The sequence below is a fragment of the Venturia canescens genome, chromosome 1, assembly GCF_019457755.1.
Source record: "Venturia canescens isolate UGA chromosome 1, ASM1945775v1, whole genome shotgun sequence".
Lineage (NCBI taxonomy): Eukaryota > Metazoa > Arthropoda > Insecta > Hymenoptera > Ichneumonidae > Venturia > Venturia canescens.
Genome location: NC_057421.1, coordinates 13234965 through 13251853, shown reverse-complemented (window position 1 = coordinate 13251853; position 16889 = coordinate 13234965). Strand labels below are relative to the sequence as shown.

The following is a 16889-nucleotide window of genomic DNA, read 5'->3' as shown; positions in this document are numbered from 1 at the left end:
CTCGTATACACACGACTCGTATACACCAGTTTTCCTCATATTCTCCAGCCCTGAGTACTGTTTCCCTCTCCCTTTCCCATATTAAATATACACATGCATCGCCTCGCTATATTTTGTGGAAGAATAGGTCACATGTATAGTACATATACTGGCAAGTTTCACGTTGAAAAACACAGATTGGCACGTTACTGGATGCACCCTCTTCCGTAACTTGTGGACAGACTAAAAATAAAAGTAATGCAATTACTTTTCAAATACCCACGTAATATTGCCCAGTTTTCAGTTTTTTCAAGACACTCGGTTTCCCTCAATTTCTTTACCGATGGTTTGGATGGTTGGAATGAGACTCCATGAGTACTTTGATAAATTATTTTGTAAATTTTCATATCCGGGATTATCTGAAAATGACTTTCGTAACATGGAGAATATATGAGGAAACCGAGAGCGTTGGCAAATCAATATTTACGTTCGTCATTTTAAATTTGATATTTCAAAATCGAATGTTTTTAGATATTTCAAACTTCATGCAATAATTTATCGATAAAAACTAAACGATTACAGAGAGCACCCCATTGAAAAACTCTTTGGTTCCGCGTGCTCTTTTTCCCCTCATTTTTCGATCTCTTCCATCACTTTGCTTTTCTTTCATCCTTGCTGTAGTGGTTCCATTTTTGTAGCGTTTATTTTGTTCGATCCAACACATGCTCCACTTATTTTACCATTTTTCCGGTTGCTTCCACGCGCTGATAAATCGATCTATGCTCTTGATGAAAAGTTTGAAAGGGAGAAGTTTGAGGGTTACTCGGTCCGAGGAATTTTTGCACACTGTCTGCGTACGGGCATGAAGTTGCACAAAAATCTCGTTGATTGCTTTGGACCCCCTCTAGCCGAGAATAATATAACATTTTTTTCTCACCTCTCAGTTTTCGCTCCAATTTCTCATTTTTTTTATCGCTCGAAAACTCCTCATTCGAAAAACGTTTCCTCACGTCTCGAATATTTCACAATGCAGGACAAAATGTTTCTGCTCTCCTTCACACTGAAGTTACAGGTGTGACAGTGTGTCATCACGAGTTCCAATATGGATTTTTTTCAACATACGATGCGTGCCATGTACAGATCTCTCTCTATCTCTCTCTCTCTCTCTCTCTCACACACACACACTCACTTTTTAATAGATTTCGTAACACAATGGTATGCAAAGATTATTTTTTATCCTTTTAATTTTGTTCGTGTAGAGAATAAAAACCCAGTAAAGCAAAATTTTTCTGACGGAAAAAAGATTTTTTTTTTTTTACGAACAACTACAGATTTTGATGATTCAACTCGTAATGTGGAATACCTCAGGCACATGATATTCAACGAAGCGTTGGATTCCTTTGGTTATTGAACATTTTTTTGAACTAAAAACATTCGCTCGTTCGACTCACGATAAGTGGTATGAACGTTACATTCGAGGCAAACACGAATATACAATATTTTTTAATTATACAACTTTATCGAATTCACTCATTCCCAAATTGCGAACATAATCAGAATACTCGCAAAAAGTATTATTTTTAAGCTGATGGAATGATGAATGGGAGTTTAAACAAAATCCACCGCTCGGAACGCGCCCCTATACGAGGGGTTGGAATTTTTCCATATTTTTCATCTTCCACATTTATACAGTTCCCAATTTTCATTTGCGAAAATACGCTTAAAATATTTCTCCGAAGATAAAAATCCAGATAAAAATCCACACCTGGGAAACGTGAAATTTGTATATTTTTCTATTTCTCACAGCTTACTTAGTTATCAGATTTTTCATTGCGCAAATACTTCCACTTCTTTTGAGGTCGCGTACTTGTGCTCCGCTCTGCTTGGCTTTCCCTTAAACCCGTCGTTGGAATAAAAAGTTCAATCGAACACTCTTATTCAGATGACTTCAGGATGCAACAGCGTTCCAAAGAGTATTAAATTATATTAACAGATTCATATGCGCCCTTGTGTGCAAAACATTTTTTACTAAACTGACCTGTATGTTAGACCTTTTTGTTCAGTCTTTCTGGTGAAAATTTGATCTGGTGAAGACCTTTCAAGAAAAATTTTCTCTTAGTTATCCGAATTTTGAAGTTTTATTTTAAATTTTATTTTTATGATCCATTTTTAATTTTTAATTTTTTAATTTTTCTAATTTTATTTTTATTTTTTAATTTCTTGTCCATGTATTTTCCAAAGACAATTTTCGTCGACATATGTTCAGTTATACTTCCAAGTGTTGCCGGAATAATAGAAAATAAACCACTCAAGCAGCCTACAGAATTATAATCAAAAAACGATATTTCGATGGATAACTCGTGAATTTAATTTCAATGGACTTGATTGCGGCACCAAGAAGTCAAAGACTTACAACACACATTTAAATTCAACATAACTAATGACAGAAATAAAAATAAAAAATACGTATCGACCAAATACACGATAACAAAAAATATTTCATACCGAAAAAATAAAATCCCAAAGAAATTTTTGTCGAGGTACTCGGCAAAATTATAACCCGGCGCAGTGGACTCTACGAGAAGATGAAAAAAATCGCCAAATACCATTCCCAGAATTTCCAGTCCAATCTGATTTTTTCCTGTGTTATTTTTGCGAAATTTCGATTCGAATAGTAGATTGTCACGAAGTTTTTTTTTCATATCCAGTTTGTGTTTCCGGCTGGAAAAAGATTTTTCCCGGAATCCACTGCAGTGAGGATAGACCTCTCAATCACTGAAGATCGATTGTGACCTAATGTCGGACCTCACGTATACAATAATCTCACTAACATCGCAATTAACTGTCGTATAAAAAAATCTGTTTGTTATTTTTTCCGGGAGATAAACAAGAACATTTTTCTATTTTATTTCATCCTTATATTTCCATCCAGAAACAAGATTATTGCTCTCTGTAGGTCTCGGCTTTCCTTCGTTATAGATAAGAACGTACTGCGAAACGAGATATTCTCGAATAACATTTGCTGTAGAATCCGCATTTTCTTTATGTTTGATCTCATGAAATTGTCATTATTTTTTCAATTTTGTTATCGCTTATTAAGCTATAGTATTGCTACAAAGGAAATCGTCGAGGATGCAGAGTGGTCGACTCCTGGGAATATTTGAGCCCAGAAAGTTCAATATCCGTTTGAATCGAGCATGAGAATTTATTTAAGAAGTACTGAGATACATTATTCACAAAACCTTTTACATGTCTCATGCTTCCAACAAGAAAATTTAACGATGCCAATCCGTATATAACGTGAATAACATGCATAAATTGCGAAAATACGAGGGGACGAATGCGTTTTCTATTTTCTTGAATTGCAAGCACAAACATTGGTTTTCAAGAGGATCCAATAATCAGTTGTAAATAAGGTTGACCGTATAATTACGACGAAAATTTTCGGTCGATAATTTGGCTACGTAGATGCAGTGATGCTACATCCTCGATTGGAAGCAGCCGACTCGAATGGCTGACCATTTTAATTAAGGAGTTGAGGTAATCTTGTGAACGAAAAAAATAATCCATGCCTTTCATCTAAAAAAAAAAAAAAAACAATTTCTCTTATAGAAAGTCCGTTGGTAATCCCTGTATATCAAATTGCAAATATCCCAACGAGACTCTTTTGCTTCATTTCATTCGTGCTGCTGTTCTAGTAATATAATCCATCGGTTCATAACAGACAGTTTCATGGTAAACTGTTATCTGATTCGACAACTGACACGAGGGAATCAAATGTGACGTGAATTTTTCACGTGCTGTGTCCAATATTAATTTTTTCAGTCACGAGCTTCGAAACGAGACTCTCTTCGTTTTATTCGTGCTGGTATTGCGAGGATTCTTCATTATCATCGACAACTCGATGATGAACCATCATTCCGTAAAACAATTAACGAGGTCAAATCAGATATGACGTTAACCCAAATTTTTCTCCCATTTAATAATTTTCTTCTTCATTGTGTCTCCCCGTTCCGTTCGTCACATGATTGTTCAATCGATCACGGACGAATTCAGGTGGACGGGGAATCGTGAATTGAGTGACTTCTAAGAAAAGTTTGAAAACCATAAAATCTATTGGCCCAGGATTCTCGTCCGGGAACTGTTTCGTGATGATTTTTGTGAGGAGAGCAAGTAAGAGCTTAACCGAGCTTCATTTATTTGGAATTAATTCGTAAATAATAATCCTTCAAATATTTGACTCTCACGATAGTGTGAGAGACGGAAAAATATCAGCGAATATTACACACGAGTAAGGGAAAGTACGTAGGAAAATCACATTTCGTTGCTGTTGGTGGTGAAAGCTTTCCGTTCGTTGTGAATGCAAACGCGACAAAAGAGGCGACAGGGAGAGTTAGTGAAAATTGTGTGTACGTAGTCAGCCACATAACAAGCGAATACACGTCTTGTAGAGACTCATCGTGGGGCAAGTCATGTTGAAAGCCGCTCCGCGGTCCTTGGCACACTCATCTCTCGTCTCTTGCTTGTGTATTGCGGTTTCCTGCAGCGAGACGACGACGCCCAGGCTCTCTCGCACTCAAAATGTTTCAGACTACGTACCGTAATCATGGCGGAAGAGCTGTGAGGATTTTCTTGAGATAGCGAAGCCGAGAAACGTGTTTGTATGAATCTGTGTTTGCCTCTTTGTGTATATACAGGGGATCAGAATTTTGGTGAAATTTTGCACCGGTGGGTCCCACGTCTTCTTCCTCGAATTCGTTCTTACGTATCCTCTGCGTACTTTTCTGTTACATTTCAAATGTTTGTATCACACTGTACTCACGTGTTTAATACGAGTAAGCGAGTATCTTTCTCTCTCTTCCTTGCCGTTCATTAAGCTCTTTCTTTCTGGGAAATTCGAGAGACGATTCTACCCTTTTCCCTCGTCTCTCAAAATCATGCAAGGCAAGATTTTACGTCCCTGAACGTCGAGTGCAAACGATAAAGATACGTGTACTTCAGAATGAGGCAGTGAGAGGGAGCGATTTGAATGAAAAATTATGTGTTGAATCCGTTGGTTAGAAGGATACAGCAGCATTTGACGCCGTGGTTTTCAATGCGTTGAATACTTCGAATAAAGACGGTCCTGCTTTAAACAGTCAGAAAAATCGATTGTTTTTGGATAAATGGAAATAACTCGCGATAGTGAACTTTTTGGTATAGTTTTAAGGATATTTTAATAGCCCAACAATTTTTTTTTAATGTGAGAAATACTAATTTGTACATGGTTTATGCGCACCAAGTCTCATTGTCGAAGTTTCTTAGCTGCGTACAATGTGAAAATCGTCATTATTGTCTGCAACAAAAATTCCAAATTTTTTTTCCATTTTCATATATTTTCCTTCTATATGAACTTATAAAAACCCGAAAAAATTTTATATTTACAGCACGTTGAAGTGATACTCTTTTTCTTTAGAAGCGTTTTTTTTTCAAACTCGCTAAAAGTATAGAATTTCGCAATTTTTTCTGGTTTTTAGAGGTTCATATGGAAGGAAAGTATATGAAAATGAAAAAATAAATCGGAATTTTCATCTCAGACCATTATTACGATCTCCATTTTGTACACAGCTGGGAAATTTTGCCAATCAGACATTGCGCATAAGCCATGTACAAATTAGAATTTCTCACGTTGAAACAATGTTTTTCTACTCTTTAAATATCCATAAAACTATACCGAAAAGTTCGCTATCGTGAGTTATTTCCTCCTATCCAAAAACATTCCCAAAAACAATCGATTTTTCTGACTTTTCAAAGCAGAACCCCCCCTCAAAGAAAAACTTATTGTAATGAATAAAATATTGCCATGAGCTAATAAATATTGCGATATTGTAAATAATTTGAAAGTACTGAAGCGTCTCGACGTCAACCATTACAACGATCATTTTTAAACGGCAAAAGCAAATTGCGCGTCCTTAAAGTTTTCGTTTGAAACACGTGTACATGTTTTATCCTTCCATATGTGTTAAGACTGCACCCGAACAAATGGCTCTCACTTATACCGTTGGAAATATATCAGAATTAGAAATCTTCTACACCCCAATCGCAATAGAAGGAGCACCTAAAATGTTCAAGTCGTATTTCGCTATTAGGGATCCGCACTGACTATGTAGCAAGGTACATCCAAACGATTCGAACATAGTCCAGGCTCTCGGAGCTTCTACAACCACTAATTACGAAGAACGAGAAAGAGGGAGAGGAAGAAGGAGTGGAGGTGGCAGAGCGAACAGAGAAATGGAGAAAGGGAAAGAGGAAGAGCGCCGGTCGAGGGAGGCTTATGTGCCACTCAAAATACAAGAGCCATCATGCGCCGGGTGTGCTCATCGAGTCACTATTCAAAAATATGTAAAACAAACATTCGCTATTTTACACTCTATTGGAGACACGGAAACGAAATTTTCCTGCGATGACATCGCAAAGGTTACGAAAAACATTTCATCCGAGAATTGACGCAATATTTTTCGAAGCTGCTATTTTTTCATCGCGGTTATCAACACGCGTATTGGCTCGGTGGGTGGCTCAGTGTTTCTGCGTTTTTGACGATCCGAAACAACAGAAATTCCTACAATTGCGATACTGTAGTACTCGTAACGAGGTGGAAGTGAACAACGCTCTAGAGAGCTCTGGCAGAAATAGTGAAGCGGGAAAAGCAGTGACAAAAGCTGGGCAACAGTTTTTTGGCGGACAAGCATTTTACGGTTATTTGCGAGTTGGCTTCTGCATCTTCCAGCGTGATTTTTAATCGTTTTTGTGTTCTCTGTTTGGATAAAGATTTGAGGGCCTCAGCAGTTTGTTTTTTTATCAATATCAAGGCTATGACACTTGGTCTCATCGCAGGTTTAGATTTGGTACTTAAATTATTTTTATAAAGTCCGCTAAATAAGAACACGTCTCGACCCCGATTCACGATGGAGCTGTCCTGAATTGTATTTTCATGAATTTCTGTTTATCTGAAAAAGAACGCATGAAAAGTCTTTGGAGGTCGGCATAACGCATCAAGTTACTTAAACAATTTCAGAAAACATTAAACTCGTTCTATGTTGAAGAGTAGAAGATTTTTAAATTCATTTCTTCAGGAAAATATGCTTTTGGTTGTTATGAAATCAGATCGCAGTTTCAAAATTTGCCAATGCTTCGACCTCGTCGCGATAACTATACATTGCACATCTTTGAAAATTTTTTCTCTAACCAGAGAGCACAAAAAATCACCCTCGAAACATTCCAGTCGGCATCGCCCCGCAAATCGCAAATCCTTGTGAAAATGCCTCTCCACCCTAGAATTTCCACAACGCAGGAACGATGGAGAGAAAAAATAATGGAAAAATGTCCATCTTCGACAACTGATTTTGCAAACCGACGGAATTGCCAATTCATGTTTCGTTGCACCTTCATTTAGGCTTGCAAGCTTGCAGTCGAAACTGACAACTTTTCTGAATGAGTAGCATTTTTGTAATTCGGAAAAAGCAGCACTAGAGAAGTGCAAAGAATAATCAAAACAAGGAAATGATCCTCACCACCGTATATCTCGAAAAGAATTAAATTCTGACTTCACGATAGTAAGATACAGTTCAACTCGAAGGTGTGGATGGAGAAAGTCTATGGCAAGGGAGAGATGTAAAGCTCAGGTGAGGGAGCAACCGGTTGCAGCTTCAAGCTCGAAATGTGTGCTACTTGAGTTTCGCACGCGAGAGGAGAATCAGCAGAAGCACCACTTCCGCCAGATGAGAATGAGATATGAGCCGTTGAATGGATATTAAAATTAATGCCATCATTAAATTCGAGGGAACGCAAACTTTCTGATTAATTTCTCGAGATAACGTCTCAACGTACTTTCGGAAGAGCTATTTTGATTGCTGATGATTTTGATTCACATTAAGTGAGGCTTTTTCGCGAGAACAAAAGTCCCTCTTTTAATTATTTCTCTTCACAATTTTACCGCTTCGAAATCCGTGCGAATTTGATCAATTTCTTTTTTTTTTAATCCGTTACACATTTCTCGAGCCCACTTCAAGGCGAACGATAGAGGATATAATCGATAAAACTGGTGCATTGTGCGAGGGTAGGTGACTGTAACATACGATGAAGTTTGACATCAAAGAGAAATCGGGTCAGGTATAACACTCATTGTCATGTTCCCTCCAGCATTGTTGGATTTAATTAACCATAGAAAATTACAGTATTCAGTTCCAGTTTCGCTGATCTGATAACCCTCGGGGTTCTGTGTGTTTGTCTGTTTTTTTTTTCAAATTACAACTTTGAATCCTGTTTCAATAATTGCGAGCTTTTAATTGGAAACCTGTCTAGTTATTCTAGAGGACTGATCACAAACAATTTTGCACTAAACGATCATGAAATACCAAGTGCTTTTTCTTTTTTGGGATTTATAAGTACCGGGAAATAAATAGAGTGTTTTAGGCTAACGAAATTTCAAGTTAATTCTGTATTTTTGTATTCCGGTAAACCCAGGTATCGAACAGTTATGAATTATCCCGAGCAACGAAAAATATCCACGAGCTAAACATAATTCGCTCGACAAAGGGAGTCTGCTGGGTCACCGTAAATCGAATTAAAATCAAATCCAAATGAGTTAATGACGCAATTGCCGCGTGCTCACAGTGGTCGGGACGACGTTGCCGTGTGAAAGTTTCAGATTAATCTCGGGGTTAGTACCGTACGGACGAATGTACGTGGATAGGTAAATATATATCTACCTCCGTCGTGAGTTTCTCTAAATTGAGGGAGGTTAATATTATAGGCGATATGTACGGGGCAATCCGTGCCAAGTGAACTTCTGCCCCTTTTTTATGTGGCTCTTAATTTTTCAGTTGACTCATTTAGAAATGTGTCTTTTCACTTTGTATTCCAAAAAGTTGACTTTCCATCAGAATTTTGGAAAAAAATTCTGAAAGTGTGAGGAATGATGACTCGATTCAATTTTTGGATGACGACTACGAATTATCAATAATCAAAATAAGAATGGTCAACTATCCAGGCGATTTTATGACGAGTGAACGGTTGCTTAAATATTGTTTTGATTAATTAGGAAAAAAATAATTTCAAGGAGTTTATATTTTTTTTTAAATCAAAAAGCGTGGACTGAAACTAAATTGTGAGTAATTCAAACAACCGTTTATGGCCAAATGAAAAAAATGTTTATACTGCTGTGGGTACAAAACAGCCACAAAATCAGACTTTTTTCAAAATTCACAATGATCCATTCCATGACATTCCTAAACTAGTTTTTATTATACGTGAGTACCAAAAACTTCCACTTTATTTCCAATCTACCTCATCCGGATCTTAGCCTGACTAGAAGTCAAAAGAATTAAACTAAGACGAACGTATACACCGAGAAAAAAAGTGTTAAAAAAAATCCCATTCAGTTGAACGAAAATATATTTGATTCAATTTTTTTCTCAATAGCAATGTTAATAATTTACTCAACAAAAATCAGTCTACCAGTTCTACACATTAACATCTCTCGCTATATTTCATTCTGATGGATGTGAACGACGGACTTAATAACCGAACACATAATGAGAAGACGTGGTCGTGCGACCAAGTTTCACGATTCTCCAGTCATTAATTGCCTGCAATTTCCTGGTAATACATTCGAAGCAAACAAATATCAAGAATTACTGAGAATTACGAAAATATCAATTCCTTTAATCTGGTTATTTTCAACATTCAAGAGTTACGTCTATCGATGTGAAATTCATCACAAACCACGAAAGAAGAAGTTTCAACCATAATAATAATAATTTATATTATGACATTCGCGCACGTGCATTGTAAATCCATACAATTTAAGATATTCGCTATTTCACGCGTAATATCAAATTCGTGCTTACGTGTGAAGTGCAGGCTGTGGGATTAGACATTTATAGTTACATAAGTATACAGAGGAACACGTTAATGCTTTGAAAACACAGTGGAGCGAGCTTAAAACGAGTATCTGGGCACGTGGGAGACCGGAACGCATGCGTATGTTCCGTGTTGCTCCTGCGGAAAACCGTGCTCCACGGAGTCAGTCAGCATCCGAACTTTCCACCGGTAGCTCACGTACGTTTTCTCAAACAGCGACACAAATTTTTTGTTCTTTTTTTTCTCAAGCATAAAACTAGACCGCTTAAAATACTTGTGTTACCTTCCATGAAAGTGCACGTCAAATTCAGTTGTCGAGAGAAATAAAAAGAGTCAAGTGGAGAAAGGGTGAAAACTAAGTTGACAAAAAATATATAAGAATTGTATATTGACTGAATAAATAGTGATAGTTGGTTAACCCTCAAGCGGAGACGGCATAAACGAGGGGAATATTTGATATTCGACATCATGACACTTTTAACGACCTTCTTTACTGTCGGTACTGCTTTTTTTTTCGTCACAGCTACTCTCAACGTTGAAGGTTCGTGACAACGTTTATTAACTATGAATTATACATTGCTCGAAATACATTACATAAAAACTAGCGAAACACATAAGGGATTTCTTTTCTCTTTTATTTTTTCTTCTCAAAGTTCCTTTGCTTCGGGACTTCCATTCTCGTAACGTTTCGTTTCTGTTCGTATTCTTTAAATAAAGAGTGCCTGGAAAGAAATTATATTTCGTTACAGTTTTATTCCCAAGTTATCAATGTTTTTCATTGTTTCATTTCAATGCTTTACGACGAGTGGGTTTTTCCATTTGGGGAAGAATCTACTTGCAAAGCATTTCACAATTTTCACTATAAAATTTTGACCTGTTACAACAAATTAATATTGCCACGATGAATCGCTGGCGATTCGTTGATTACTCATCTGTTGCTGTGATCCCCCCTCCCCTTTGCCCTTCCTCCCTCCACCATTACTGACTACCTTAACAGCAAGAACGGCAATTCTTAAGCTTCGAATATCATTGAATTTTCTGTTAACCATGTTAGAAAATTTCTCTACAAAAACTAATCTTACGATTCTGGTAGAAAAGCAACGACTCGGTGCTTAATGACAAAGCATATTTTATTGCAGCTGCGAGAGATTACAGAATATCTGGTTGACGAATCGTCCATATTATCGGTGGAAAATAGTTTTGGGTGCCTAAATTTTCAAGTTGAATAAAGACTACTTGTTGAATTTGAATCTGCCATTTGTCTATGATCCTTGCAGAACGAGCTCTCCGACGATTGGGAACTGAACTTCAACTACGTTGCAAGATAAATTTCAATTGAAAAAGTCTTGCAGTGTTCAGAGCTGAGGAAAAGTCTTTTTCGAACGTGTACTCAAGCGAAGTGGTTGAGGCGCGAGCACAAATTATACTGAATTAATAACTTGATAACCTCAACAATTCTCATCACTATTTCACCTCGAAACTGTATAGAAGCTCGGAAAGGTGCTTGATTGCATGAATGTTTCCTGGCATCAACAAGTATGGAACGGTTGAGGCGATGAACGAACAGCTCCGCTGGTGCAAAGTATCAATATATGCATCCCCCCTTAACGTCAATGTTCAAACCCCTTTTACTACTCAAATTTCGTCAGCTACTAGTTTTCCCCTGTTCAAAGTTTAGGTCTGTTAGTTGGGCTGTAAGAACCATTGATTTTGTTAATTCAATGTTTTTTTTTTTTTTTTTGAAAAAATGCTAAGCTCGAGAAGTGCGACATGTTCGGATGCTCATCAACCAATTCGTTTTGATGATTTTGTATTGTAATAAATTCATGTTTCTCGAAAGTAAATAAGTAAAAACAGTAAAAATGCATCTGTATTGTTTGTTGCATTGGACCACGTGACTAGCTGCGATCACGAGGTGAATTGGAAAGCATTTTTAGCAGTAAAATCTCTTCAAACCACAAGCAATTAATGCTAATTTTTGTAACTATTTTCTCTTCAAATTTTCGGTCCACCTTCTAAACTTTTTGATAGTTATGCACCTTCGATGTGTCATACTAAAAGTTTTTGATTTTTTAACACGTGGGCATGAGTCGACTGAATCGTCTTTCGTACTCGGCTTATAGTTTCAATGATACTAGTTATAAAAAAAAGTCAAGCAAAATAGAATCCTATATGGTATTAGTAAAATTTTCGATAATCTGTAAGACACATTTTTACTGCTACCACAATAATTAATTTTTCTCTTTCTGGAAACAAACACTATTTCAATCGGATGATTCTAATTATGTGCTAGAAATTAATGAATTAATGGAGTTTCGAGGTAATTATAGAATCTGATGAATTCATGATTTCCATTTGAACACTTGTCTCCATTCTTCAATCTGTCTATTAAACTCGGCTCGAGTTTATTGATTGAAAAGAGATATTTTTAGGTCTGAAAAAATGAATCCAGCTGAATGGATCAAACATCCACCGAAATAGATGAAAATTCGATTTCCTGTCTTTTCGATATTCTATTAAAAATTATTCACTCGTCTGAAAATTCCGAGACATTTTTCTGCATTAACAGAAAATTCATTTTCAAGACAAGTCTTGCAAATGAAATCAACGGTATAAATATAGTCACTTTCAATGTGTACGGTTGTAAATATTTATATAGCGTGGTTCATCGATATTCACAATATAAATTTGACCCAGATTTTAGTTACCAGTAACGAACCACTACTCTTTTTCTTCACATTTCAAATATAGGTTTATAGACTACTGAAAACAGAGGCGAAATCGTGAATGTTGGTCGTTGAACTTCGGGGCGACTAACTTCTAACGTATTTCCATAAATCTAGTATTTGTGAAAAAAGGGAATCTCATATTTACAACATCACGAATAACACCCCAAATAACGTCAATAAAATTTATTGTAAAGCATGTACGTACATCTGTAGACACGTGTGGGTGTGTCTTGTTGATGATACTAAAACGAGGAGGAACAAAGCTGAGTATGGCAAGAACCGAGAATTGGAAAATTGCCTAGAATTCGTTGGCCTCAAGCGGATAAAGAACACGGCGAAACGCTGTAGTCACAGGATTCGATGTAGAGACATGAAAACAGGGTGTACAGATAAAAGGATTGAATGTTTGATGAAACTGGCACAAGGTTCGGAGATTCCAATAGAAACTGGTTTCTATGGAGTTGGAAGAAACATCAATGACTATCGATGATCAAGGCTTTGCCTGATTTGATGGTTCGCACGTGCTAGCGTTAGCAACAGTGTTAATCATTGACGCTGATATTTCATCTTCTGCAAAGAAGTGAAAATCTATTTTGTTATTCCTGTGATATAAAATTCACAATCGTATTAAAATTATATAGCCTGCAGCAAAAAATGATTTTTCTCCTATTGTTTTGCACGCTTCAGATTACACCCGCGCATTTAGTTTTTCAATCTTTCAATCTCAAATAATGAAAATGTGATGAATGAAGCCGTCGAGTGTGTCAAAATTTCAGGACCAACTGATCGCTTAGCCATGCACCAGGTCGCGCATCAAGTACTGAGCAGAAGGCAGTCGTTCTGAGTTTTTGATGGCCTCAAGCAGCTCAACCTCAGAAGAGGTATGGTCGCCTGTATGGGCCAGGTTCTCCACAGGCACCCTTGCTCCTCTTACCAATCGGAGGCTCGAGAGCGATCACAGGATTTCAAACAGAATAATTAGCCCGAAAGCAATTATCCTCATGTGGATATTTGATTATTTGTTTGTTTTGAAAAATCTGAGTTTCTTCAGCTCCTGGAAAATTCCAGCATGAAAAATTCCATCAATTGGTTACAGCTGTTCGGCTACGAGCTCACGAAAATATTCTTCAAGTGATGAAATACGTTTGAATTTATTTATTTTCTGTTTGGGTTTGTTTCGCATTAACTCGAGACACGTGTATTGAATGATCGGAAACACGAGAAGCAATAATTGTACACGAAAAATGTATGGAAAATCGATACCTCGAGGCATTTGTTTATTTGTACAATGTGAATAGTTGATGTCTTTGAAATATGTATTGCAGTATATATAGAAACGGAAGAGATGCGCGTGGGCGACGTACCTGGAGTAACGAAGCAGCGCCCTCTTGTAGCCAATCTCGTTGCCCGTCGTCCTAAATCCTGACGGATGACTCCAGGCGTTTCGCTCTCATTCGCTCTCTCTCTCTTTTCCTCTCGTAGCTTTTGGCGGTTGCCCCACGGAACACTTAACTCGCGTAATTCTCGTTGGTAACGTGTGCGTTGGCACGAAACACACTTTTCCTCGCTCTCTTGGAGCACGGGCTGGGAGAAACATCGAGATAGACTCGGTGAGTGAGAGAAAGGGGAAAACGTTAGAAAAAAGAAGACTCCGAGGAGCGAGCTTTCCTCTCTCGGCCGGTTGCTGGTCACGATATTGCCAATTTCATTTTTTAAACCAGTTGAAAAGAAACGAAGACTTTGATATGTCTGTATCCGTCGAAATTATTCTGTCCTGAAAATGCCAAAAATATTGCTATTTCATGAACATTCTGTGGGGTAGTAAAACAGGAGAATTGAAAGAAAAATTCCTCTTGAAAAAAGAAACGCGCATCCCTACGTTCCTTTATGACTGAAATATTATCTTTCGCGCACGAAAATATCATTGCATATGAGGGCCAAATTACATTAACTAAATATCACATAATTATTCACACCTATTCTTTTCAATTTCTTAATTCTTGTTGCACTTAAACTGGTTTTAATAAATTGGGTTTTTATGCCTTTTAAAGGCTCTTTCCCAAACCTTGAATTCGTTATTTCATTTAATTTAATTTACAAAATCAAACTTTATGAAATAAACAGTAACTAAAATCTTTGTGGTATCCGCTGGGCTAAAAGTTTCAACGTTATTTTCCATTATCAACGGTGACATTTAATTTTAATACAGTGATTATTTGAAACGAAATTCGTATAATTTTGGATGCTGTTTACATCACACAACTCTTCTCACATATTCGAAGAACAAGCAGATTTCGTATGTTTTTAGCATCATTATGAAAAGTGTTGTTCATTTTCATTGTTTATTCGAAGAGAATAATGAAAATTTTAAGCGCATACGTAAAACGATTTCTCAGAAATCTCATGGCGAGGTACGGGAGGCGAAATGCTAAGAAGCAATAAATCGCAACGACAACAGGCGATAAAAAATTCGATTCCCAAAACTTTCACAGTAGAACGCGCGGGAAAGCGGAGAAATGTGCTTTGAGAAAATACACGGAACTGTAGGAGAATCAAATCAACGGAAAGAAGGAAAGAGAGGGTTTGGGGAGGGAGTTAAAGAGCGAGAGAATTTAGTAGAGGGGTTGAGAAGTGCGCATCCCCTGAAGCGTGCTGGTCCGCGGACATCCGGTGAAATTATTATCAATGAATACAATTCCCCCAGCCCACATAGGCATTTATATCTATATGAACGTATAAATCTGTATGTGTACAAGTTTGTATCTGTGTGTGTGCGCACGCAGCTGCATAAGCCACAACACCAGTAGTTATATAGCAAGCTAACCGAATCCCGCGGTGGTAGCAACGTAAAATCGAACGATCGTTAAAGTTAAATTGGCTCGCTAATTAATTTCCACCTGGATAACCGTCGGGAGAGCGAGCAAGAGAATTGTAGAGTTCTACCAAATGCAGAGAGAGAGAGAGAGAGAGAGAAACTACCGGGAATGGTAGAAAAAGAGAAAATTCAAAGCGCTTGCATAGATTCCCTCTTACCAGTTTTACTCTCCACCCAATCTGCAGTTGCCTCTTTTCTCTCACTCTCTCCCTTCCTAATTCTAGTAGACGGGCAACGCACCGAGTGGGACATTTCCCGGGAAGATAAAAAAATTATTTTCTCATTCAAAGCTGCCTTTACATTATCCTTGATAAATACACATTTCAGAATTACTAATTTTCCAGTGAAATTACGAGTCTGTCATTTTCAAATAAATTAGTGCGTGTGCTTAGGAGTGCGAACGTCCACAGGGAATCGGGCTGTGGATTTTTTTCTACTTTATTTTGACTTTAGTGTCAAAATCGAAATAGCGTGACACAAATAATATTTCAGGAAAAATAAAACACTTTTTTCGTCTCCTATCGAGTGCGTAAAATTCTTTAAAAGCACGATTTGCTCGGAACTTCTTCAGCGCCCTCACTTGAATTTGATTTATACTAGAATCCCTCCTGCTCCTGCTTGTTTACTCTGTGAACTAAAAATAAATGAAACTTTGAAGTTTTCTTATTGTTTGAAGCAATATGCAACAATGGTCATGGTCGTAAATGGATTAAGTTGATCCGGAATCGAATGGATCAAAACGAGCTTAACTCTGGCCCGATGAAACGTGTTCGGAATCTTTTCGATTAAATGTACGAATTCCAGTCATATTGGACGGGCACAGGAAGAACTGAGGAAGAAAAAGAGCTAAAAATATGAAAAAAGGCCTGTAAAAATAGCACGCATTATTAATTCACTTACGGAGGATTCAGGACGGGAAGTTTTGCCGTTTCGATATGGTAACGCTTCGAATAAACACCGAGTGAGCTTAATAGGTGGTAAGAGAATTTCGCGAAAGTGAGTGAAATTATGGAGTAATAGAATTATCAAACTACGAAAGGGAGCAATAAAACGATTGGACTATATAATAGAAGAGATGCGTGATTGAAAAAATCGCGGAGAAGATACAGATCGAGAGCTGACGGAAAACTTCACTCAACGGAAAGCTCCCAGTTCCAAAATGTTAAAGGTCTGATGCCCACTGTGACACGGTATTTTGCGCTGTTTGCCTCATGCAATTCGCTTGAACATTACTTATTGAATCATTTTTCCAACGCGATCGCGACTGTTTCCATCTGAACAAGGTCCTTACGCATGCAACCATATAGTTACGCTTAATCTTTCTCTCATTTTCAGTTACCATTAAGGGGTCTACCCTAATTAAACGGGCAAAAAAAAACTATTTTCACGAATTTTTTTGAGTGCTT

The 16889-nt window shown here is 37.4% G+C and overlaps 1 protein-coding gene across 2 annotated transcripts in view; it reads left to right on the top strand.

Moving 5' to 3' along the window:
* Positions 1-10053: 10053 nt before the first annotated feature.
* LOC122410199 (lachesin-like) overlaps positions 10054-16889 on the top strand; it is a 193129-nt gene continuing 186293 nt past the window's right edge. For both annotated transcript variants that reach the window (XM_043418324.1, XM_043418305.1), the window contains exon 1: positions 10054-10420. In XM_043418324.1, coding sequence (XP_043274259.1) covers positions 10348-10420 — 73 coding nt within the window. In that variant the 5' untranslated portion in view covers positions 10054-10347. The remainder of the gene's footprint in view (positions 10421-16889) is intronic.